The 22330-nt window shown below is 62.8% G+C and overlaps 1 protein-coding gene across 3 annotated transcripts in view; it reads left to right on the plus strand.

The window, feature by feature from the left end:
• Positions 1 to 673: 673 nt before the first annotated feature.
• Positions 674 to 22330, plus strand: part of NCOR2 (nuclear receptor corepressor 2) — a gene marked incomplete at both ends in the record, with an annotated part of 110011 nt that continues 88354 nt past the window's right edge. For all 3 annotated transcript variants that reach the window (XM_084253003.1, XM_084253004.1, XM_084253005.1), the window contains 5 exons: positions 674 to 778; positions 7625 to 7752; positions 8982 to 9159; positions 14322 to 14501; positions 17319 to 17432. In XM_084253003.1, the coding sequence (XP_084109129.1) occupies positions 674 to 778; positions 7625 to 7752; positions 8982 to 9159; positions 14322 to 14501; positions 17319 to 17432 (705 nt within the window). The remainder of the gene's footprint in view (positions 779 to 7624; positions 7753 to 8981; positions 9160 to 14321; positions 14502 to 17318; positions 17433 to 22330) is intronic.

Consider the following 22330-nt stretch of genomic DNA (forward strand, 5'->3'; position numbering starts at 1 on the left):
CGCTCGGGCCCAGCTGGCCCCTGTTCACGCCCTGGCTGTTTGCTGGTGTGGCCCTTGGCACCCCAGTCCCGGACCAGCCTCGCATCTGTCATGCACACCCTCCTGCAAGGGTCCCGGGAGGTTTGTGAGCAGCATCTACCATTGCCTGGGGCCCCGTGTGTGCCTCCCCCGCCCCCCGGCACACCCCTGGCCACTGTCCTGGTGACTTAGAAGGGGCCCAGGAGACCTGGGACTGCCTTGGGGGCGCCGAGGGTGCTTGGGAACCATCAGGCGGTGGCGGGGGCCGTATCCATGGTGTTGGGGCTCTGCGGGGTGAAGTTGGGTGTGCAGAGGGGACTTGGGCGCCCCGGGGGCCGGGCGGGTGCCCACAGAGGGCTCGCAGGCCCTGGGTGTGGACTCCGCTGTCCCTGGGGCCGTGTCTGCAGCGGCTTGGGGGCCGCCTCCTGCTGTTGGGGGGTGTGTGGAGGTGGCCCAGGCACACCTTGGGGGCTGCTGGAGTGGCGGGGTGGCCGGGACCCTGAGTAGCTGCCGCCCGGCTGACCCTGTGTTCTGGCTTCCCTCAGGTGCCTGGACAGGCGTCCCGCGAGCAGATGACGAGGACTGACTTTTGATCCTTGGAGGCTACTGCGAGGAAGCTTATTGGGGCTTGTGAGCCCCCCAGACGCCCAGCGCCATGTCGGGGTCCACGCAGCCTGTGGCGCAGACGTGGAGGGCGACTGAGCCCCGCTACCCGCCCCACGGCATCCCCTACCCTGTGCAGCTCGCCCGGCCCCACGCGGTAAGGGCCCCTTTGGGCGCCGTCCTCGTGCCCCTGTTTCCTGTTCCCTGGAGCCAGGGCTGGGGTGGCCCCCAGGGGTGGGTGGGGTTGCTGGGCAGAAGCCCCCAGGGTATCCCCTGAAACCTCTTCGCCCCTGTTCTAAAGCTGGAAAGATGACAAGTCTCAGCCGCTCACAGGCCACCAGCAAACATGGAGTGCCTGCTGTATGCATTGTCATTGCAGTCCAGCTGGGGCCAGCATGTACTGGGGCTCCCTCCTTGCTTTGGGATTGGGGTGTCTGCCGGTTGCTCCTGTCCCCACTGCTCAGGAACCCCGAGCTCATTTCCTGCAGTGAGGTGGCAGCTCTGTGACCCTAAGGCCTGGCCTGGGCTCTCTCAGCCTCTGATGTTGGGTCCAGGTGATGATTCGGGCAACCTGCTATGGAAGAGCCGGGCACACGTGTGACCTGGTCCACTCTCCTAAGCTGCCCCCTCTATCACTCCCCTAGCAGCAGCCCCACTTCTGGCCTTTGCCAGCTGCAGCGTGGCCCAGAGGACGCCCGGTGCCTCTGCTCACCGGCATTTACCCAGCACCTTGGGACCCTGGTCTCCCCCTTTGACCTCCAGGCTGCTGGGTGAGAGGCATGTTGCTGGGGTAGAAGCAGTGTCTGCTGGCCCTGTGTGTGTGCGCGTGCCTGTGTGTGTGTGCGCACACGCCTGTGTCCCGCGTGGCCCTCTGTCTTTCCTCGTGACACAGAGGAAGTAGGGGGAGGAGGTCATTTCCATCAGCAAGCGAGAAACACTTGCATGTGAACCCACTGACCCGGCCTGGGGGTGGCCCAGACACTGGCCCTCTGAGGTCTTGGGCCCCCAGGCGGCTTTCCTGAGCCAGCCGAGGTGTCTGTGGGATGGTGCCCGGCCCCGGAACGCCGCTGTGTGGGCCCCTGAGCTCTCCCCACCTCCGCGACAGAGCCCCCCGCGGCGCCATCCTGTTTTGCAGACAAGCGACAGAGGCCCAGTCTCCAAAGGCGGCCTGCATCCTGCTGGCTCCCGAGCCCGGGCCCCTGCCGCCCTCCCTCGGCCCTGCTGCGTGCCTGGGCCCAGAAGCCGGTGCGGCTGAGCAGTCACTGCGGCCCCTGTGCCGTGATCCCTGCGGCCGTGACGGGCTCACGGTCACGCGGCGTGCTCGCCATGCTTGCCCTCTGTTCCCGGCTGGCACGGCCCCCCTCCCCCAGTGGGGACATGCCACCCGCTCTGGGCCTCAGCGTTTCATCCAGAAAATGGGGCCACAGGGTACCCCCCTCCTGGAGTCTCGCGGGGGGCCTGTGGCGATCTCTGCCCGCCTCCTGTGTGATGCTGCACACGGCTGTCAGGAGGGCCGCTGCTCCGGCTCCTCGTCCTCTCCTGTCCCCTCCTGCCAGCTTGGTGCCTGCACCCCTTCCTGTGGCTCTAGGGGAGCACGTTCTCTCCTGCAGCCTCTACCTTCCCTCGCACCGCCTGCCCTCTGTCCCAGCTGGCCGCTCACGGTCACCCAGGGTCAGACTGTCCCAGACACCTCCCGCTCTCCCCCTCGGGGCTCAGTGACGCAGGATGTGGCTGGACAGGACCCAGCGGTCAGCACGCCTGCAGGCAGGAGGCCAGGGGTGAGCGGGCCTCACGCAGATGAAGCCTCCTGGCCTGGGGGTGGTCCCGCTTGTACCTGAAGGCAGCAGCAAGAACTCCAGGCAGGCTGGGAGGGTCTTGCCCCTGGACGTGTGTCCAGGGCGGGAGCCACTTCCCCTTCCCCTGGCTGGTGGGAGGTGTGGGGTTGGTAACCTGGCGGCCCCCTCAGCAGCCCGTGCCTCCTAACCCCTGCTCACCAGCCTACCCACAGGCGGGACCCTCTTTCCTGAGTCTTTGAAAGACGGGAAATCGAGGCCCAGAAAAGACCAACGCAAGGTTTGGGGGCCCAGAGTCCAGCCCCTTGTACAGGTGCTGGGATGGGGGCGGGACCCGGGCCCGTGACCTCTGACTTTCCAGCTCACGGCCACAGTGCTCCCGACAGGCCGCCTCCCGGGGTGGCATCTCCCGACCCTGCAAGTCCTCTTCCTGGCCCGGGGCCGGGGCTGCTCTGACGGCCGCCCCCCGACGGGTGCCTGCAGAGGTGGCTGGAATCCCCGACCTCCGCTCACTGGGGGGCCGGGGCGGCTCACCCTGCCGCCTGCCTGGGTCTCGAGCTTGAGTGCCAGGGCCAGGCTGCTGGGCCCTCGAGGGTGCCCGTGTAGTCATCTCTTTCCTCCTGGTGGGTGGCAGGAGACCATAGGAGGCCCTTCTCCCCCCAAGGCTGCAGCACCCTGGACTTTGAGTGGGGAGCCCCCCACCCCAGTTACAGGGACTCTCCATATGCGTGGACCCCCCCGAACACCTGTGTCTGGATTTTCCCTCCATCTCCACGGCCCCAGCCCCGCCCCCCCAGAACCAGCACCCCCACCCCCGAGGGACCTAGGGGGCCCCTGGCATCCCAGCGCACCTTCTCTTCCTTGCCTTCTCTTGGACTTTCCCTGGCCGGCTCCATCCTGCCTGTTTCCCCAAGGCACTGGGGTCCCCCTGAGCCCCTGTAGTCCTCACCATGAATGAATGTGTCTAAGTGCACCCCCGAGTCTGAATCCCAGTGCCACCCTGACTGCTCTGTGGCCCTGGGACAAGTTCCTTGATCTCTCTGTGCCTCGTGCAGCTGGGCCAGCCTGCGTGGGTTCACATCCTGCCTCTACCTGTGAAACATGGGGTCATTGCCTCAGTTTCCCCGTCGGTCAGGCTGGTGGTCTAGGGTGGCCGGTGAACTCGGTTGACTGGTGCGCGATGGCTGGGTCGTAACGACCACGACTATTTTGGGCCTCTGAGCCTCGCGAGCCCCTCGTCTGTGGCCTCTCGTGGTTCACCGCGGGCCTTTCCTCTGGAGCAGGGGTCAGCAAACTTTCTCTGTAAATATTTCAGACCTCGGGGTCACAACCCTTGACGCCGCTGCCTCGTAAGTGAAAGCAGCTCGGCCGAGACGCAACCAGCCGTGGCCGCGTGCCCGTGACACTTGACGAAACTGGCGTCGGCCTTGGCCTGCTTGGCTGACTCCTGCCCCAGATCAGGCTTGTCACGCCCTGCGCAGGGAGGACCAGTCTGTTCAGTTTCTCACTTGTCACAAACAGCCGCAGAGGTGGTCCCGCTGCACGTGCACAGCTCACGTCAGGGGCGCCGCGTCCTGCCAAGGGGCCCCAGTGCGCCGGCGCGCCCGGCCTCGGTGTCCGCCTCTGGCAGGCAGCACTGTGCGGCCTTGCAGCCAGCCTGGCCACAGGGGCTGGTGGGAGGTGTCGGGGGGAGAGGGTTGGACTGTTGGCGCCTTTGCCAGGGTCCCCAAAGTCATAGGGTGCCTCTGCTCCCCTGCTGCTTGGTGCCGGGTGCTGGCAGTGGCTCCAGAGGGATCGTTGCACCTCCTAGGGGCCCCCGTGCTGGAGCGTCGCTCAATTCATTGAGCAGATACTCTCCAGGTATCTTACGTGTCCCTAGGCCCTGGGCATGCAACTGTGACCAAAACAGACGCATCCCTGGGGCCCTCGGAACTGGTGCTCACGGTGAAAGAGGGAGCAGGACTGGAGAAGGGAGGCTTGGCTGAGGTTGGTTGGGGGTCCCTGTTGAAGCTGGGGCAGAGGGAAGGCGATCTCCCTGAGAGCCTGTCACTAGAGTTGAAATTGAAAGAAGCTAGAGGGCCAGGCGTGCGGGAGTCCTGCTGGAGTCTCTGACCAGGGCAGACGGCGTGTGCAAAGGCCCTGAGGTGGGAGTTCCTTGGACTGTGACTGCAGGGGGGGCCCCTGAATTCAGGGTCTGCGAACAGACTGGATTCTGCCTTCCACTGGCAGCCCCAGACTTGGTTTCTTCGGCTCCTGCTGGAGTGAGGTGCTCTGTGGGGGGACAGTGAGGAGCGCCTGTTCTCCCACTGCTGCCATCAGGAACGTCCTCTGGAATCTGGATCCAGATGCCCCAGCCCCTTTGTCCTCAGGCCTCGCAGGACCCAGCCGGGGACACACAGCTGGGGTTCCCTCCTGGGTGGCGTCCATTGACAATTTCCAGCTTCAGGGCACCATGGCTGGGGAGACACCAGCAGAGGCCAAGTGTTGGGGTCTCTCTCTCCCCACACCTTCTCCTTCCCCCCGACATCTTATCTGAGCAGCGTCACTGAAGACAGGTGGGGAGGGCAGGCAGGCTCCTTCTCAAGGTGGGGCTGCTGTTGTCTGTTCACTAGTGTAGGGTCAGAACCTGTCCCTCAGCAAGAAGCCAGCTTACCCACCCCACCCCTTGCTTTGTGACCTGGGCCAGTCACCTACCCTCTCTGTGCCTCAGATTTCACACCTTTGTGTGGGACTACCCTTAATCCTTACCTCGCAGGGTGGCTGTAGGGATTAGCTTCATTAAAATCTACGAGGCATGTAGCAGCAGGAGCACACGGTGGGCAGTTCATGCGCACTGGACACTGTTGTCGTAATAAGTAGTGTTCTGTTTACTTGGGGTCTCGTGCTGAGGGTGTTCACCTGCACCCCACCTTGCGTCATGTTCTCTTGGGGTTCCCCCAGATCTTGTCTTCCTATAGAGCTGCTAGGCACCCTAGGCCAGGGCAGTCCCCAGGCTCAGCCTTGGAGACCGACTTAAGACAAATGTGGGGGAGGTGGTGGGGGAGGTTGCCATGGACTCTGCAGAAATGGGCTCAAGGTGCTCCTTGGCTGAGGTGCTCACCCCCCTTACCTCCTGCACTGGGAACCTGAGGCCCCTCGCACTGCAGACCCCCCACCTCCTGGCAGCTGCAGGTGGCGTCTTGCTGAGCCTCTCCCGAGGCGTTGGACAGTCTGCCACGTTGCTCATTTTGCTTTTGTGCACAGAGCCGGGCGGAGAGAATTCTCCTGGCAGACGCAGGCCTGCTGCTTTCCTCACACCTCTGCGCGGCTGCTGCGCGGGAGATCTTTGCCTGGCAAGCCCTCCTGCGTGAGCCAGCGGCCTCCCTACTCCCACCCCAGCTTCATGAGCGCCTGGTGCCGTGTAGACAGCAGACCGGGCATCTGGACTCCGCAAGAGACCAGGGGAGAACCAGCCCCTCTGCAAGCGGCCCCAGGCTTGACGGACCTCCTTGGAGGGTTATGGGAGTAATGGGAGGAGGTGTGGAAGTCCCCTTCCGGCTGGCTCAGGCACCCATTTCACAGAGGAGGAAACTGAGGCTCGCGGAGGATTTGATGGATTGACAGACACCTGCAGCCTGGGGCCTGGCGGCTCTTTGTGTCCACAGTGGGCTGCCCAGGCCGGTTCTTCCGTTAACGTTTCCAGCCTTGAAGGTCGCTTATTGCACCTTCTCAGCCTCTCTGGCCTCCCGGTCTCCCAGGTGGTTGCTTCGGAGACTCTGAAACAGATTCAGTCTCCACACAGCTGCTGGAATTCCTTTGCAGAAATAACAGAAAGAAAAAATAAAAACACACTCCAAAAAACCAGATAGTAAAAGTATTGCTAGATTCCTTATGGAAAATTGGGGGCATTAAGAAAGGTGACCAGGGCCTCCCTGGTGGTGCAGCGTTTCAGCGCTGGGTTGTGAAGCTGACGGCGACCTCTGCGGCGCCGGTTCGATCCCCGGCTGCTCCCCGGCCACCGGAGGAGGGTCCCACATGGCGCACAGACCTCTCCTGCCTCCCGCTGCTCCCCTCGGCAGTGTCCTTCGGTCCTTCTGCCTGCTCTGCTCCCCGCTCTGGCTCTGGTGAATTGTCTCACCCTCCCGCGCTTCTGACTGTACCCAGTGCCTGTGTAAATAAATAAATAAATATAAATAAATCTTTAAAAGAAAAGAAAAGAAAGGTGACCAGAGGAAAATAAATCACCTGCAGCCTCACTCTTGCATAAGCCTCACCTGGGTCAGGCATCACTCATCGATCACCGCACAGTATAACTGAGTGCTCTCGGCAGGCGGAACTCATCAGTTTGCACCAGCACATCCCCGGAGCCTGCCCTGTTTTCTTGTTTGGAAGAAGTGTTTCTGTCTCATTTTTTTAAATTCCCCCAAAGACTTTTAATATTTCTCACATCAGGGTGTAATTGACAATCGTGGTGCATCTAATTTGTTAATAATTTAGGTTTTCCTGAACGATGACGGGTAACAGGTGGCACTTTACTAAAGAAGGAGGCTTTTGCCTGAAGTTTGTCTTTCTGACGTTGCTCTGCGCTCGCACATGCGCCATACGCGTGTGGGTTTTCTTTTAGGAGGCAGGGCGGGATCTCAAGTTGATGGTCTGTGTTGGAACCTGAGCTTGAGCTTACAGACCCGCCCTTTTTGCCTGGTCAGGGGCCCGGTGTGTACACAGTCCCCCCCGTGCCGGCTGTGCCCGGCCGAAACCCCGCTGCCTGGGGCCCCTCTCTCCTCCCTCCTTCCCGCCCTGGCCGTGATGCGGTTGGAGGGCAGGAAGGGGGTCGGGTCCCCTCCTGACCGCCCATGAGCCTGGCATGGGTTTGCAGGCAGAGGTGGTCTTGAGTCTTCCCAGCCCGTGGCCTTGCTCGGGCCACGTACCCCCCTCCCAGGAAATGGGTGGAATTGCAGAGCGCTGTGCCCACGTGGGGCTGTGCCAGGGGCCCAGCCAGGTGTCTGCATGGGTGCTCACTTAGCAGTGTGTGCCCCTTCCCATTGGTAATGGGCCCCTGGAATACTCTCTGGCCAGACCGGACCTTGAGGGCTAGCCAGGAATGTGGGTGGACCCCCTAGGGCAGGGAGCTTTGGGTAGGGGGCACCCGTTAGGGGACTCTGGCTCTGCCGGCCCTCTCCCTGACTGCAGACCGGCTGTAGGCTTACCCCCTTCTCCCCCTCTGGCTGCAGGAGGTCGGGCTGCTTGAGTACCAGCACCACCCCCGGGACTACACCTCGCACTTGTCACCCGGCTCCATCATCCAGCCCCAGCGGAGGAGGCCTTCCCTGCTGTCTGAGTTTCAGCCCGGGAACGAGAGGTGAGGAGAGGCTTGCTGCCTTCTTTCTCAGAGCTGTGACCGCAGGGCCATTGCCCAGATGGGGAAGTCGAGGCCCCGGAGGAGTAGGAGCTGCTAGACGAGGGGAGTCAGACCGTATCTGCCGTGGTCCTGGCAGAGGCCTCCTGCCCTTCAGCCTGGGTGGGGGAGGAGTGAGCCAGTGTGGCAGGGAGGGGAGAGCCTACCCAGGATGGGACGCCCAGGGTGATGACAGAACCAAGAACACAGAGTCCTGATCGCTGGACTGTGCAGCCATTCCAGGCCGTGGGTGCACAGGTGGGCCCTGCCGATGGAGCCCTCTGCCTATGAGCAGGAGGCCTCGTGCACTGAGACAGCAGGAGGAGATGCAAGGAGCAGGTGTACGAGTGCTCCAGCCAGCCATTGAGCAGGTGCAAAGGCCCTGCGGCAGGGATGTAGTGGAGAGCCAGGCGCAGCTCAGCCAGGCCCATGGCGAGGGGCCTCTAAGCGCAGCTGGCCCTTGAGCGGTGCCCTGTGGATCACAGGTTCATTTAAACACACTTTCTATCCATGGGAGATTCCACTTTCAGAGGTTCATCCCGCAGCATGCGCTGAGTCGTTCGAGGATTTTCCACGGCGCTGAGGTCGGCACCCCGTCCCTCCTGCTGCTCAAAGGCCAACTGAATATTGGAAAGAACATAAACTTAGAAAACTTCTCAGTGAGCGTGTTGGGCTGTCTGGCACGGAGCTGACGCAGGGTGGAGGCTGGGCCCGGGCATGGTGTCTGCCTCTGCCGAGGGGGCAGGGCTAAGGCGTGTCTGTTGGGGTGAGGCTGTCCCCTGGCTACTTGGGACGGCTGGGCTGAGGCGAAGGCAGCAAGGCCAGGTTAGCAGCATCAGGGGCGCTGCGATCGGCTGGTGATGCCTGGCCTGGTGGGAGCAGTGCAGGCAGCAGAGTGTGTCTGTTAGACCCGCGTTGCTTTGTGACCCCACACCAAGGATCCAGTCTACACTGCAGTTTTCACTGGCTCTGGCTGGGGCAGTTCAGTGCTGGGGGGGTGGTGCACCTGCAGCTCAGCAGGGGTGCTCACCCCAGGCCCGGGCTGGGAGGGAGCAGGGCCTCGCTGTGGGCTCCTGGGCAGCTCCTCCAAGTCCTTTCTCCAGGGCCGGCGGGCGCGGCCACAGCAGCTGTGCTCGGCCAGGAGGGCAGTCTGGCCGGGCCTGCATGATACCTCACCCTCCCATGCTCCGTAGGTCCCAGGAGCTTCACCTGCGACCCGAGTCCCACACCTACCTGCCTGAGCTGGGCAAGTCGGAGGTGGAGTTCATCGAGAGCAAGCGCCCCCGCCTGGAGCTGCTGCCCGACCCCCTGCTGCGGCCGGCACCCCTGCTGGCTGCAGGCCAGCCTGGGGGCTCCGAGGACCTGTCCAAGGTAGGGCTGGGCCTGGTGGGGTGGACTTGGCTGCCGTGGTGGGGCCGGCGGCAAAGAAATGGTGGGCTGGGGGTGGGGCGTCTGGGCAAAGCTGGGAGGCGGGGCAGGAGGGGCCTGACCTCACTCCACAGCGTCCCTTGTGGTGGACCCCACACTCCTGGCACCTCCTGCTTTCCTCCCCCTTCCTGTCTTCCCGTCCTCTCACCCCTCTGTGCTCGCCATTCCTTTACCGCCCTCCCTGCACCACCTTGCTGCCCATCCACCCCCACTCCCCGCTGTTCCTGCCGGCCCTCGTCCGTCCCTTGCTCCACTGTCTGCCTCCTGCCTGCCCACCTCCCAGCCTGGCCTCCTGGCCTTCTGGCCCCGCACCTGCCCGCCCGTTACCTGCTCCCCCTCCCCGCTGCACCCTCCTTCCCATGACACCTGCCTTCCAGCTACCCACCTTGCAGCCTTGCATCCCCCATCCCCATCTGTTCACCCCTCCCCGACACCCCTGCCCCGCCTCCCCACCCAAAGGAGTCCCTGGTTGTGCGCACCTGCAGCTCCTGAGATCAGCCTTGTGGTCTCGGCCATGGGGGTGCCGGGGGTGTGGCTAGCCCCGCGGGCCATTCCTTGTCTGGAGAGGGCAGCCCCCACGCCCCCCACCCCGTGCCCTGGAGGGGCCTTTCATCTCTCTCTTTAAAACACACAATCAAGCTGAGATTGTGGGGAGAAAACACACAGATTAGGCGCCTGTGATTTGTGGCTGGGGAGATTTTTCTGCTCTCCAGAGCATCTGGACGGGCCGCAGCCTGCAGCCTCCTCTTACGTGGAGGAGCTCGGTGCTGCCGGTGACCCCGCACGCTCCGTCCCGGCGTCCCTGGCCGCCTCTGCCCCTGTATTTCACTGTCACTGCCTGGGAGGGGCGGCCCCGAGTCCAGGTGACGAGCCCTCCCCCGCCAGGGCTGAATGGTCGGCTCAGGCTCTTTGCCCGTGGGACACACTGGCTTCAGGCCTCCCGGTGCCAGGGAGGGCGGTGCCCGTCCTGGTGCAGCTGGGTGGGGGCGCAGCTCGGAGTCAGGCTCCCGGGAGGCGCCTGCTGGGGCCAGCTGGGTCGTCTGCTCCGCCAGACGCCAGACAGGACTGGACGGTGGGACTCAGGCCGAGGCGGGGCCTCAGTGGGAGCTGACACGCAAGGGGCACCCACAGGGTGCTGAGAGTGATGAAGTGACCCCTGACCTGTGCTGACCATGTGCGTGGACACCGTCATTCCCTGTGTCTTCCCGCCTGTAACCCCCACCTGCTGTCGAGGGCCCCTGGCTGGGCAGCACCCCTGGTGAGGGGCGGGATGGAGCCCCAGCAGCCTGGCTGGGTTCCCCCGGGCTCCTAGACGGGCCGTCTCTGTCTCCGTGTCTCTGTGTCTCTGTCTCGCTCCTCCTGAGCCTGGGGTGGGCGTGCTGAGCCAGCGTTGGGCCTGGCTGGGCCAACTACCAGAATTGCTCCAGGCCTTGGGAGCGCGTGGGAAGCGGGGGGCGGGAGATCAGTGCTGACGGTGCCAGGAGGTGCTTGTGTCTGCCGTGTGGAGTTCGGCTGGACGGGACTCAGGGATTCTGTGGGTTTTTGGGGGTTTTTTGGCAGCCCCTCCCTGGAGCTGGGGTTCTCTTAAGCCCAAGGCTTTGACTGCCTCGAAGAGGGTTCCCCTTCCTTGTGGATTTTTACACCAATGACTGTAAAAATTGGGGAAACGGGAGGCTTGGGGATGTCACCTTGTTGTTTTCCTCCTGTGCCTTTGGGTTAAACTCAAGGCCAGCGGCCTCGGGAGAACCATCTGGAAGCCCAGTGGCTGGTTTCCTTGGTCTCGGTCCTGCCGTTGCCTTTACTGTGGCTTTTCCATCCCTCCCTGTTTCCTCGTCCTGTTGCCTTCTTTCTTCCTTTCGTGATTCCTCTTGAACGTACGGACATCTTTGCAAGTGGAGGTGAATTCAGGGAACCTGGACTTGACCCTGTTAAAGCGAGCAGTTCAGGGGCGTTTCACACTGACCGCTCTGTCTAGTTCTAGAACAGTCTCATCACCCAAAAGGAAAGCTTGTGGTGTCAGTTCAGCGGCCCCTGCCTGCGCGCCCTCCCCCGCCCCGCCCCCGCTGGCCCTCTCAGGCCCTCGGGCCTGCTGTCCTGTGCGCCAGGGGAGTGGGCGCGCCCGGCCCGTGGCCTCGGCTGTCCTGCTCCTTCTCGTGGGTCTCACTCCTGGGTCCGTCCACGTGGGGGCGGCGGGCTCCGTGCTGCGTCCCGGCCTGCTGTTTGGATCGGCCGCATTTCACCAGTCGATGGAATAAAGCTAAACCCGAACCTTAAAAACCAGTGGGCACAGGTGGCTTTTACCCACTAGGAGTCGAAGGAAGAGTTTCTGGCAGTTTCCCCCCCGGGTCTGGCGTCTCCAGCCCGGTCATCTCAGCCTCACGCGTCCCTGGCCACCTTGGGGGTGGAAACCTTTCCTCTAAGAAGGGTTACTTTTGAGGATTATTTTTCATTTGCTAGTGTTGCTAGTGTAGATTACCCTGGGCTGAGGCCTGGTTTGGGGTTGGGGTGGAATCGCCCCAGGCCTTTATACAGTCTGGGGCTGCTGCTGCTTTTCTCCCTTCCGGCCTGCACTAGGTGGTGTGACCCCAGTCGTGGCCGGGCAGACCTGAGATGTGAATGAGGCTGGGGGGGAGGGCGGGTCTCCGGGACGGGAGGTGGTACAGGGCAGGTCTGGTCTCCGCTGGCACAGAGGTGGGGTGGGCACTGAGCAGAGGGGGCTTGTGCAGAGGCCCACAGGTGCCGGTGCACACGAGCTGCTTCTGGATGTGGGTGCCCCTTGTCCACCAACTCAACCCTCCTGCTGGGGTCGCTGAGGATCCTGCAGCCCTGCACACATTCACACCCTGGAGTATTTTTCTAGGGATGTGCACACATTTGGCCTCCTAGTTTCAGGGGGCCCTGGACCCCAGAAGGGACTTTACTCCTGCTGTTCCGCCCAGCCATGTGGTGCCGCCCTGTGCTGCGGGAGCCCCTGCAGGCCGGGCCCAGCTCTGCCCGCTCCGGGAGCCCTCCTCCTCACGCCCACCAGGGTCTTTGGCCATGTCCTTAAACCTCACTGGGCCTCAGTTTCCTCATCGGGAAAAACAGTATTCCCACTTTCCAGCTGCTTGGGAATTGCTGGGAGCAGAGGTCAGCAGACTCACCAAACTCCAACCTGGCCCTCAGCCTGTGTTTGCAAATAAAATTTTATTGGCACGCAGCCATGCCCACTTGTTTGTGTCCTGTCGGTGGCTGTGTTGACCGGGCGCTGCCTGGGACAGAGACGGTTGGGCCCACGGAGCTGAAGTATCTTTCCACCCGGCCCTTTCCAGACAAGTGTGCCAAGCGCAGGCTCAGAGCTCCAGGCCTGTCTCCAGGTTCTCAGGTCCCCAGCTGGGTGACGGGGTAGAGGGCAGCTCTGTGGCAGGGAGACAGTGGAGGGGCCGGTGAGTGGAGTGTGCTGCGGACTGGACGGCTGAGCAGTGAGCCCTGTAGCAGTTGGCCCAAAGTGGCCACCTTGGGACACCCCAGGGACCTGAGGTCTTTTCTGTGTCCCCTGAGGACTCAGGGGTGTGGAGGACTTGGGGTCCCAGGGCCAGCCATGTGGCAGAGGGAGATGAGACGGGGTCCTTGGGCCTTGGCAGGGGTCTGTGTGTGTGTGGGAGGACTTTCCTCCCATCGTGGGAGGCGTGGACGTACGATGGCACAGCCTCCTCTGGTCCTGGGGGGGCTTGGCAGCCCCAGGCTGCAGTTGTCGGGGGAATAATGTGTCCTCTGTCCTCTGGGTACAGCTGCTGTGGGGGTGGGGCGGCCCTGGAGCTCCTCCCAGGGCCTCCTCTCCAGCAGCTGCTGGCTTGGCCTTGAGGCCGGCACTGGCGCTGAGGGCTGGGTTATGACCGAGCTGCTTGGACTGGGGCAGGACCGTGCCAGCCCACGCTAGTAGATCGAGGGTTGTGTGCCAGACTCTGAGTGAGCACTGCACACACGAACTCATTCAAGCTTCCCAAGCCTGGGTGCAGATGGGGAAACTGAGGCAGGGAGCACTTGCATGGTCTGCCTGAGGTCATGGACCTGGGGGGCGGCAGAGCAGGCCAGGCCTGCACCCAGGGTGCACAGGGGTGTGATCTGGAGGCCAGGCCCGGGGCTCTGCCACCCTCTCCCCAGTGTGCATCACCGCCTGGAGGTTTTCAATTGGTGGAGGAGAGGCTCGGGGAACAGTTCCACGGAGGTCTCCCTTGTTTAACACGTGTTTGATAACTTTAAAGAGTAGCCTTCAGTGAGGGGAAACGTGGTAAGCTAAAAGCAGAAAGTGGAGCAGCCCCGTCCCCACTGCCCTCTGCAGCTCTCCGCCTCCTCCTGCTTCTCTGCATGTGTAGCGGATTTGCCACGGGGCTGGGTTTGCGTGGCAGGTGACGTTCCAGCAAGCTTTTTTTTTTTTAAAAAAATATTTATTTATTTATTTATCCAAGCACTGGGTACAGTCAGAAGCGCGGAGGATGAGAGAATTCACCAGAGCCAGAGTAGGGAGCAGAGCAGGCAGAAGGACCGAAGTCCACTGCTGAGGGGAGCAGCGGGCGGCAGGAGAGGTCTGCGCGCCATGGGGGACCCTCCTCTGGTGGCCGGGGAGCAGCCGGGGATCGAACCGGCACTGCAGAGGCTGCGGGCAGCCTCTCAACCCAGTGATCAACCTGCAGTGTGCTTTTGAACTGAGCCTTGTGAATAACTTCTCCGGCCGTCTGTGGAGGCAGAGCCTGGGGCAGGGAGAGCTGAGCTGGGACTCGGGGACGCGGATGAGGCAAATGGAGCGACGGGGGCAAGGGCAGAGGGAAGGCTTACTGACGGAAGGGGAGGTTGGAAAACTTTCCTGGAGGAGGACATAAGGCTCTGATCTCTGGAGAGTGGACAATAGGCCAGGAAGGGCACACAGGACAGGAAGAGGGCTGAGGGCGAAGGCAGGGAGGCTGGCCTGGGAAGCAAGCCTGTTCACTGAAGAGCAGAAGACTCTTCCTAATCATAAACCATAGGCGCCTAATCTATGCACACCCTCTCCAGCATCTCAGCTTGACTTTGCGTTGCTGGTTGGGGGTGCCTCTGGGTTGACTGCATGGCTGTTTTTCCTGTTACAGGACCGCAGCCTCACGGGGAAGCTGGAACCCGTGTCTCCTCCCAGCCCCCCACATGCTGACCCTGAGCTGGAGCTGGTGCCTCCGCGGCTCTCCAAGGAGGAGCTGATCCAGAACATGGACCGGGTGGACCGTGAGATCACCATGGTGGAGCAGCAGATCTCCAAACTAAAGAAGAAACAGGTGCAGGCAGGGTTTGGCGGCTCTGATCCTCCATCCGTAGATGGCACAACAGTAATAGCGATGGTGGGCTGTGCTGGGCAGTGCCCACTGGCTGGCTCGTTGTTATGCCTGTTATGTTTATTGGACAAGAGTGTTGTTTTGTATGGTGCTGTCTAAGAGAGCTCTTTGCAGTGATGGAATGTTCTAGATTTGTGCTGTCCAACGTGGTAGCCACTATGACTGTGACTATTAGGATGGGAAATGTGCCTCCTGGGGCTGAAGTTTTAATTTGTTTTCATTCGAGTCAAGTTAAGTGTACATGTGGCTTCGGTACTGGATGGTACCGGCATGGTGGTGAGGGCTTAGGATGTTCAGCTGGGCTGTCCAGGTTTGGACCTGCTTTCCACCACCTCCTGGCCACAGGTGAGCAGGAGCTTCTCTGTGCCCACTCTCCTCACCTGGATGGTGGGGGATGTGTAGACAGACTCTGGCCTCTGGCTCTGGACTCTGAATGGGTGGGGGAAAGCCAGTCTGGGCGTGGGACTTGAGCCGTGAGGGTGTTTGTGGCAGTGTGGGCATTGATGTCCAGGGGTGCACAGCCCCCACTCGCATGGAGAGCTGGGGCTTGGGCTGCCCCGCAGCTGGATGGGTCCAGAGGACTGGCCAGCTGTGTTGGACCTGGGGACAGCAGGTGGGTGTCCCTGGGGGCTCCAGCATCCAAGAGGGCTGGGCTGTCGGACTGCCCGCACTGCTGTCCAGGCCGGGCCCTGGGGCTCGGAAGCTCCGGGTGACCTGCTATGCGTTGGTGGCTGTGGACGGGAGCGCGCTGGCTCAGGCCGCCCCCCGTGATCAGAATTTTTAAAAAATTCTGCTTGGACATTTTTGTGAATTAGAATGCTTGTGGCACATTCACCTGTGTGAAAGCGGACAGCGGCGGTGCTGAGCCCGGCTGGGGTTGCGCAGTGACCCTTCCCGAAGCTCCAGTCGTTTCTGCATCGCCCTGAAAGGAGCCTCTGCGCCACCAGCAGCCCCCAGCCAACAGCCACCAGCCCTCTTCCCTCTGCGGCTCTGCCTCTTGGACATTTCTGCACCTGGAGCCCCGCGTCCGGCTGCTCCCACGCAGCTCGTTGGCAGCTCCTCCCCATAGCGGGCGCGGCCGGGCCCATTCACTCAGGGATGCCCGCCGAGGAGGCGCGCAGGGCGTGGGCCTGCAGGCCACACCATCCAGCCGAGGCATTCGGCCATTACCAGCTGAACTCGCAGGACCATTTCATGGCTGAGCATAAGCCCAGCGTCCGCACAGCCACCCCGTCTGCGCCACCCGCGGGTGCGCACGCTGGCATCTTCTGCCTCTGCTGCCGCGACTGCTTAAGCCCTCTGGCCGGGGCCTGGCTGGGAGTGCCCGGCACTCGGTCGCGCAGTCTGGCTTCTGAGAGCCGTGGGCGCTTTCCACACGGCCGTGCAGAGGCCCGGTTTCTGCACATCGTCCCCAACTCCTGTGTGCCACGTGAAGTCGCTTCTCTTTGCAGCCGTTGCCGGTTACCAGCTGCCCAGGGGCTCTGTGCATCCTCTCTGGATCCCGCAAACAGCCCCAGAGGGGCCGCTCAGCTTTCTGAGAGCAGAGGCTGAGTGTCTCGCCCAGGGCTCCAGGGCTGGTGGAGGCTCCTTACTCAGGCCCTGGAAGGGCTCCCTGGGGGCCACCCCCGCTGACTGGGGTCTCTGCAGCCCATCCTCCCTCTCTGGCTGTGCTGCTTCCATTTCGTGGCTTCCTTTGTTAGCGCTTTGGGGAGGGATTGTGGCCGTTTGCCAGGCGCTGGCTGCCCTCCCAGGTGCCACCAGCGAGGGGCACTGCGGGGCGGAGGCAGCTCAGCTCAGGCGCCAGGCCTTGTGCCAGCCCAAGCCCGCGCTTGGGGTGTCTGGCTCCCTCTCCTTGTCCTCTCGGCTCCACGGTCCATAATGGTTTGCTCCACGGTCACGGGCAAGAGTGTGAGCGTTACGAGCAGAGAGCAGGGTTCTGGTCTCACGGCCTGGTCAGGTCTCAGGCCTCCTGTGTGACCGCGAGCCGGGGCTCGAGCTCTCTGGTCTTCATTCTCCTGTTTGCTGTGAAGCAGGCAGTGGCAGGAGGGGTGAGTGAAGACCAGGGCCAGAAGATGACGCGAGGCTGGCAAAGGTGGTGACGAGGACCACGGGGATGGGTTGTGTGCTGCGCGGCACCTGTGTGTGCTGCGTGGGCGTCGGTGCTCTGAATCCTCACTCCAGCTCTCGAGGGTACAGACAGATTCTCCCCACTTTCCAGAGGAGGACAGCCAGGCTCGGAGAAGTTTAGCAGCTTCCGAAGGTCGCACAGCCGGCAAGTGGTGGGAATGGGGTTCCACCTCGGACAGCTTGGCCCCCGAGCCTCCAGGCCGCTGGTGGCCACGGCACCTGAGCTGTCGGGGCTGGATGATCATGGCGGCCCCCGGCAGCTCCATCTGAGCTGTCTTTGCATTGACTTGTCAGGAGAGCACAGTGATGGGCCCGTTTCGCAGGTGAAGAACCTGAGGCTCCGGGCTCCAGCGCGCTCACCTTGCGCTCACCTCACTGATAAGTTGCTGGGGCAGGATTTGAAGCCCAGAAGTCTCACTGCAGCCTGGGGCGGGCCCTTCCCCGCGGCGCTGGGGCCTCTCCAGGCTCGGAGTCCCCGGGGTGACTCAGAGGAAATGGTTAGCAGCCTGATTTCCTGTGCGCGGCCACTGGCCCGCTGCATGGGGGCCGTCCCCGGCCGCGGGGTGCTGCCTCCCAGATCCCTCCTTCCGCTTGCCGGCGCGCTCACCACCACACTCTCCTCCCTTCCCGCAGCAACAGCTGGAGGAGGAGGCGGCCAAGCCGCCCGAGCCCGAGAAGCCCGTGTCCCCACCGCCCATCGAGTCGAAGCATCGCAGCCTGGTGCAGATCATCTACGACGAGAACCGGGTACGCCCGCCCTGCCCGCCCGCCCTGCGCCCTGTGCCCACAGGCCTGGCTGGTGAGCGGGAGGGGGAGGGGCTGCCAGGAGACCCATCTTGGTGTGGCCGCGGCCCCATGGGGCTGCACCAGCAGACATAGGCATCGTGCTGGGGGCGCGTCTGGCCGCCTGGGGGTGCGGTCCCTTGGGCATGTGCACAGAGCGCCTGTGACGTGGAAGGCCGGGGTGACTCCATCAGTGTTCCCAGAACAGCTGGCGTTGATGGCTCAGATGGCTGGGTCTGCAGAGCAGTCCTGGGAGGGTGGGTACAGGGGTGGTTCCCCCCCTTTACATGGCGAAACTGAGGATCAGAGAGATTTAGTGACTTCTCCAAAGTCACAGCACTGGCAACGGCGGACCTGGGATTTGAGCCCGTGGGCCTCATACCCCAGGGCCTGACTCTTCGGCACTGGCCTCTGCTGATGTTAGCCTTGGAAGAGGCCTCTGGGGTGTTTGAACACAGGCAGGCTGTGGGGGGCCCTGGGGATGTGTGCAGGACAGCTCCAGTGTCTGGAGGAGGCTTGGATGGGGAAGCAGTTCAGGTGCTCAGAGCAGAGTGTGTCCAGACCGGACCCCGAGACCCAACCACTCCCAAGTGGAATCTGGTCTCTGGTGGGTGGTGGGCTGCCTGTCTTCCCAGTCAGGCTGCCTCCCGGGCAGCCTCTAGATGTGTCCAGGGCCTGCGTGTGTTGAGTCCCTCCTTTATTGTACAGATGAAGAGTCTGAGGTCCACAGGTGTGCACCTCCCTGCCTCTGACGCCCTCCTGAGTGGGGCCCTTGGCGCCCCTTCCTCACTGTCTCTGCTAGGGGATCAGCCCCCGTTGCTGGATCCGTGCTCAGAGTGTATGCGGGTGGAGGGTGTGTGGGTCCAGGGGGCAGGTGGCTGCTCTCAGCCTGGGAACATGTGGTTGGTGTCCGTGACTGTCGCTCCGGACAGGAACTGCTGGATCGCGGGCGCGGCTGTGCCTGCACCTCTTGAAGCAGCAGTAGATGCGGGATGAGACTGATCCCCCCGGACCTGGGAACTGTGTGCCGAGCCTTGCCAAGCTGGTCACACTTCCATGCCCTGAGCCACCCACCCCTACCCCAGGTGGTACTAACGACATAATGATAGGAGAGCGAAGCATGATTTAGCCAGAGGTCATGGGTTCAAATTCCATTTCTGCCCTATTCTGGCTCCCTGGGCAGTTCATAAAACCTCTCTGTGACTCACGTTTCTCACCTGCTCGTGATGATAGTTACAGCATCCACCTTGTGCAGTGGTGTGGGGATTAGGTGAGTTTGTGGCGCAGTGCCCTTAGCGCAGCGCCTGGTACCGAGTGCGGGCGAGCTGGTGCTGTTCTGTGTCGCCGGCCTAGTCACTGTTGTTCTTTTCTTCTGGGGATTGTTTGTGTTTTGCATGGTTTCGTTTATTTCCCTCCACACCTGTGTGCAACAAGTACTGTTATTGTCTTCATTTTGTTAGCAAATGGATGCTCAGAGAGGGAAGGTGACCTGCCTGAGGTGGCACAGCAGATGAGCTGTGGGGCTTAAACTCAGAGCCAGGATTGCGCTGCCTCGGGGCTGCCCAGTGCCCGCCTTTCTGGTCCTTGGCTGGGAGAGCAGGTGCGGTTCTCTGTGGAGACAAGCAGGGGGCCTTGCCCAGACTGTCGCGGCAGTGCCCTCGGCCCTCGTTGGGGCTGGCTGATTCTGACCAGCGGGTGTACCGGCCCTTCCCAGCCGGGTGGCCTCAAAGGCACTGGCTTTGGTGACACCTGTGGGAATCGTGCTTCACCTCCTATCAGCGACTGGCCCCACAGACCTGGAGTTTGTCTAAACAGTAATTTGGGGTTCCTCCCAGGTCTCACCTGGTTTTCCCTAAAGAGGTGTGGCTGTCGATGTGATGGGTGGTCGCTTCTAGGGCCTCCCTCCCCCAAGAGCAGTCAGCCCCCACCTCCCAGTTCTTCCCCCAGGGATCTTCCTGCCTTGCTTTTCTGCAGCTCTGAGTAGGGAGGGTCCAGGGGGTCTAGGGGAGGGGCTTGGACTCTGGCCCAGCCGATTCCCTGAAGAACTGGGTGGTTTTGTCCGAGGTCTTCAGCTGCTCTGGATCCTGGTCACTTTCTTAGGTGCAGAATCGATGTGACTGCAGTGGCTGTGGGAGTGACTGTGTAAACTAAAGGGCTGTGTCAGGAAAGGTCCTGCAAGTCAAGACTCCTGGATACAAGCACAAAAACTCAGTTCAGAGCAGTTGAAGCTAAGAAGGGGTTCATTGAATCTTGCAATGCAAGTTAGAGATCTGGCTTCAGGTATGGGTGGATCCAGGTACTTTTTAAAGGACGATGCTTCGAGTACTTTGTTTCTCCATCTGTTTGCTTCACGCCAGTGTCGTTCTCAGGCAGGGGTCCATGGAAACGTGGCTGCCAGCAGCTCCAGGCCCACGTACTCCCCGCTCTCATCGCAGACAGGAAATTCTTCCCAGGTGTCTCAGCAACAGTCCCAGTTTGGCTGTCACTGGGCTGACTAGTCACCATTTCTGAGCCACACCGAACCCTGGGGGTGGGGTGAGCAGAGGGAGGTTTATACTGATCGGTCAGGGCTGGGCCATAGGCCCGCCCCCTCCCTATGTCCTTAACCCGGGAGTGGTGTCAGCCCCACTACCTCCCTGTCCCGGGGCTTCTGCGGGGTGGAGAAGCTAGCTGGCCTGCAGTCTCTGTCCCCGGGCTGGTTTTGACCAGGTTGGGGCCCCACAGTTCTGGCCCTTGCTCAGGCTGGGACTTCCATGCCTCTTTACCCTGCTTTTGTGTTGATGGTGTCCTGTTGATGTGTGGGAGCTGCCAGCCTTCCCCTTGGGCCCCCAAAACATGCACACACATGCACATCAGCAGGTGACGAAACTGAAGCCCTCGGTAGTTTCCCTGAGGCCCCCCAGCCAGTGAGACGCAAACCTGGGTCCTGGGCTCTGCGTGCTGGATCCTGGGTTGCTGAACGCAACAGCCCTTGCCTGGTAGGTGTGGCACACCGGGCTCGGCATGCCACCCTGCTTCCTGGCGTCCTGCACGCCGCAGCCGTGTCACGGAATGGCCGCTGTTGCTCCAGGCGCCGGGGACAGCCGTGAACATGGCCCCCACCCGTGCACCTTGGCTTTCTCGGGGAGATGCTGATCAGCAGGTCCCCGCGTGTGGGCACACGCCTGGTCTCAGACTTCTCCCACTGTCCTCGCCGTTTCTTGCGTTTGCCACCTCCCTCCGCCCCACCCCGGCCTCTGGCCTCCTGCCGCAGGGCCTTTGCCTGGCCGGCCCTCTGCTCACGCTCCCTTCCCACTGGACTCGCTCGCGCTGCTCCGGCTCTTGGCTCCAAGGCCCCTGTCGGCGAGGCTGCCTGGACACACCGGCCCCGAAGCCCTGCAGCGCCGGCTCCTCCCTCCCCGCCTTTAGTTTTCCCCTCAGCCTGTTCACACGTAATTCCCGTTTTCCTTGTTGCGAGCAGCAGCTCTGTGAGGGCAGGGTCTCCCCCCGTGTATCCCCGCTGTGCCCCCGCACCGACGACACCTGGGATGTTTGCCGGAGCATGGAAGGAGGCCGGGGGGAGGGGAGAGGTGCCCCCTAGGAAGGGGCCTCTGGTGTGGGGCGCAGGGGCCAGCCGCGGGCCCAGTGGGTCAGCGGGGGTCCTTCTGTCTCGGCTGAGCCTCAGCCGAGCAGCCAGGTGGGCAGGAACCCTTCAGCCGTCTTTGCCAAGAGCCGCCAGGATTTACCACCCCTTGGGAGAGCAATAGGATTAGATTTTAATCCTCCCTCCTTCCCGCCGGTCCCTCTGCGCGCTGGCGCTCGGGTCTGTCTCTAAATGCCACGCTGCCTGCAAAGTGCAGCTTCCCCGCCGCGCCAGGCTGCCCGGCTTTCTTGTGTGTTGGGCCGGGGTTCATTATCCACTTGGGGCGCATCGGTGAGGCACCAGCACGCGGAGGTGGGGCGGCTGCACAAGGCCATGCCCCAGGAGCTGCTCTGGGGCCAGGCCAGCGGGGCAGACTGGGGAGGCGTCTGTGGGGTAGCAGCGAGCGGCCTGTGGGCCAGGAGCGCGGGGCCCGCGCGGGCAGAGGCTCAGGGTGGCTGTGGTCCACGAGGGAGCGTGAGGGGCCGGGGGAGGTGGGCCCGTGGGCTGTGTGTGGCGCTGACCAGGGAGAGGGCGGGCAGGGCTCCAGGTGGACCCCCTGGAGGGGGGCGTGAGCCGGGCTGTGGAGCCAGGTGCTGTTGGGACAGGACAGAGGGCCCCAGTGGGAGGACGGGGGCCTGTTCCAGGAGGCTGGATTTCTGCAGGGGCCTCTGATTGCTGAGCCCCGAGGAGCTCAGAGGACACGGCCAGGTCCTTTCTTAGATTTGCCCACCTGAGCAGGGGTCCAGGCTCCCCCGGGCTGTTGGTGGGCCCAGCTTCGGGCCTAGCTTCAGGTCCCTACCACCCCAGCTGTGACCAGGACTTTCCAGGCGTCCCTGAGTCTGGCCATCCTAACAGCTCCAGGGGCCCCAGGCCCCTCCAGACCCCGCGGCCCCCCCAGACCCCGCACTCCTCATGCAGGAAGTGCTGGCCTGACGCGTTTGCTGGGGATTCTGCTCCACTGCTGCCCGGGCCCTGGAGGCTGAGGCTCCGCATGCAGCTGAGGGCAGCGCTGCAGCTGGTGTGGCCTGGAGGGGCGCGGGGCCAGCGCCCTGGTGGAGGGGGGAGCTGTCCCTTTATCTGTGTAGGGAGGTCCTGGATGGGATCCACCCCTGTCTCCCTCCCTGCCGGAGCCCGGAGGTCCAGAGGTGGAGGTGTCCTTCCTCCCGTCATCCTCTGGGCCGCATCCGCCCGCGGGGCCAGGCCTCCTTCACCTGCGTCCGAGCCCACGCCAGACCCCGGG

This window comes from Talpa europaea (genome assembly GCF_964194135.1).
Source record: "Talpa europaea genome assembly, chromosome: 14".
NCBI lineage: Eukaryota > Metazoa > Chordata > Mammalia > Eulipotyphla > Talpidae > Talpa > Talpa europaea.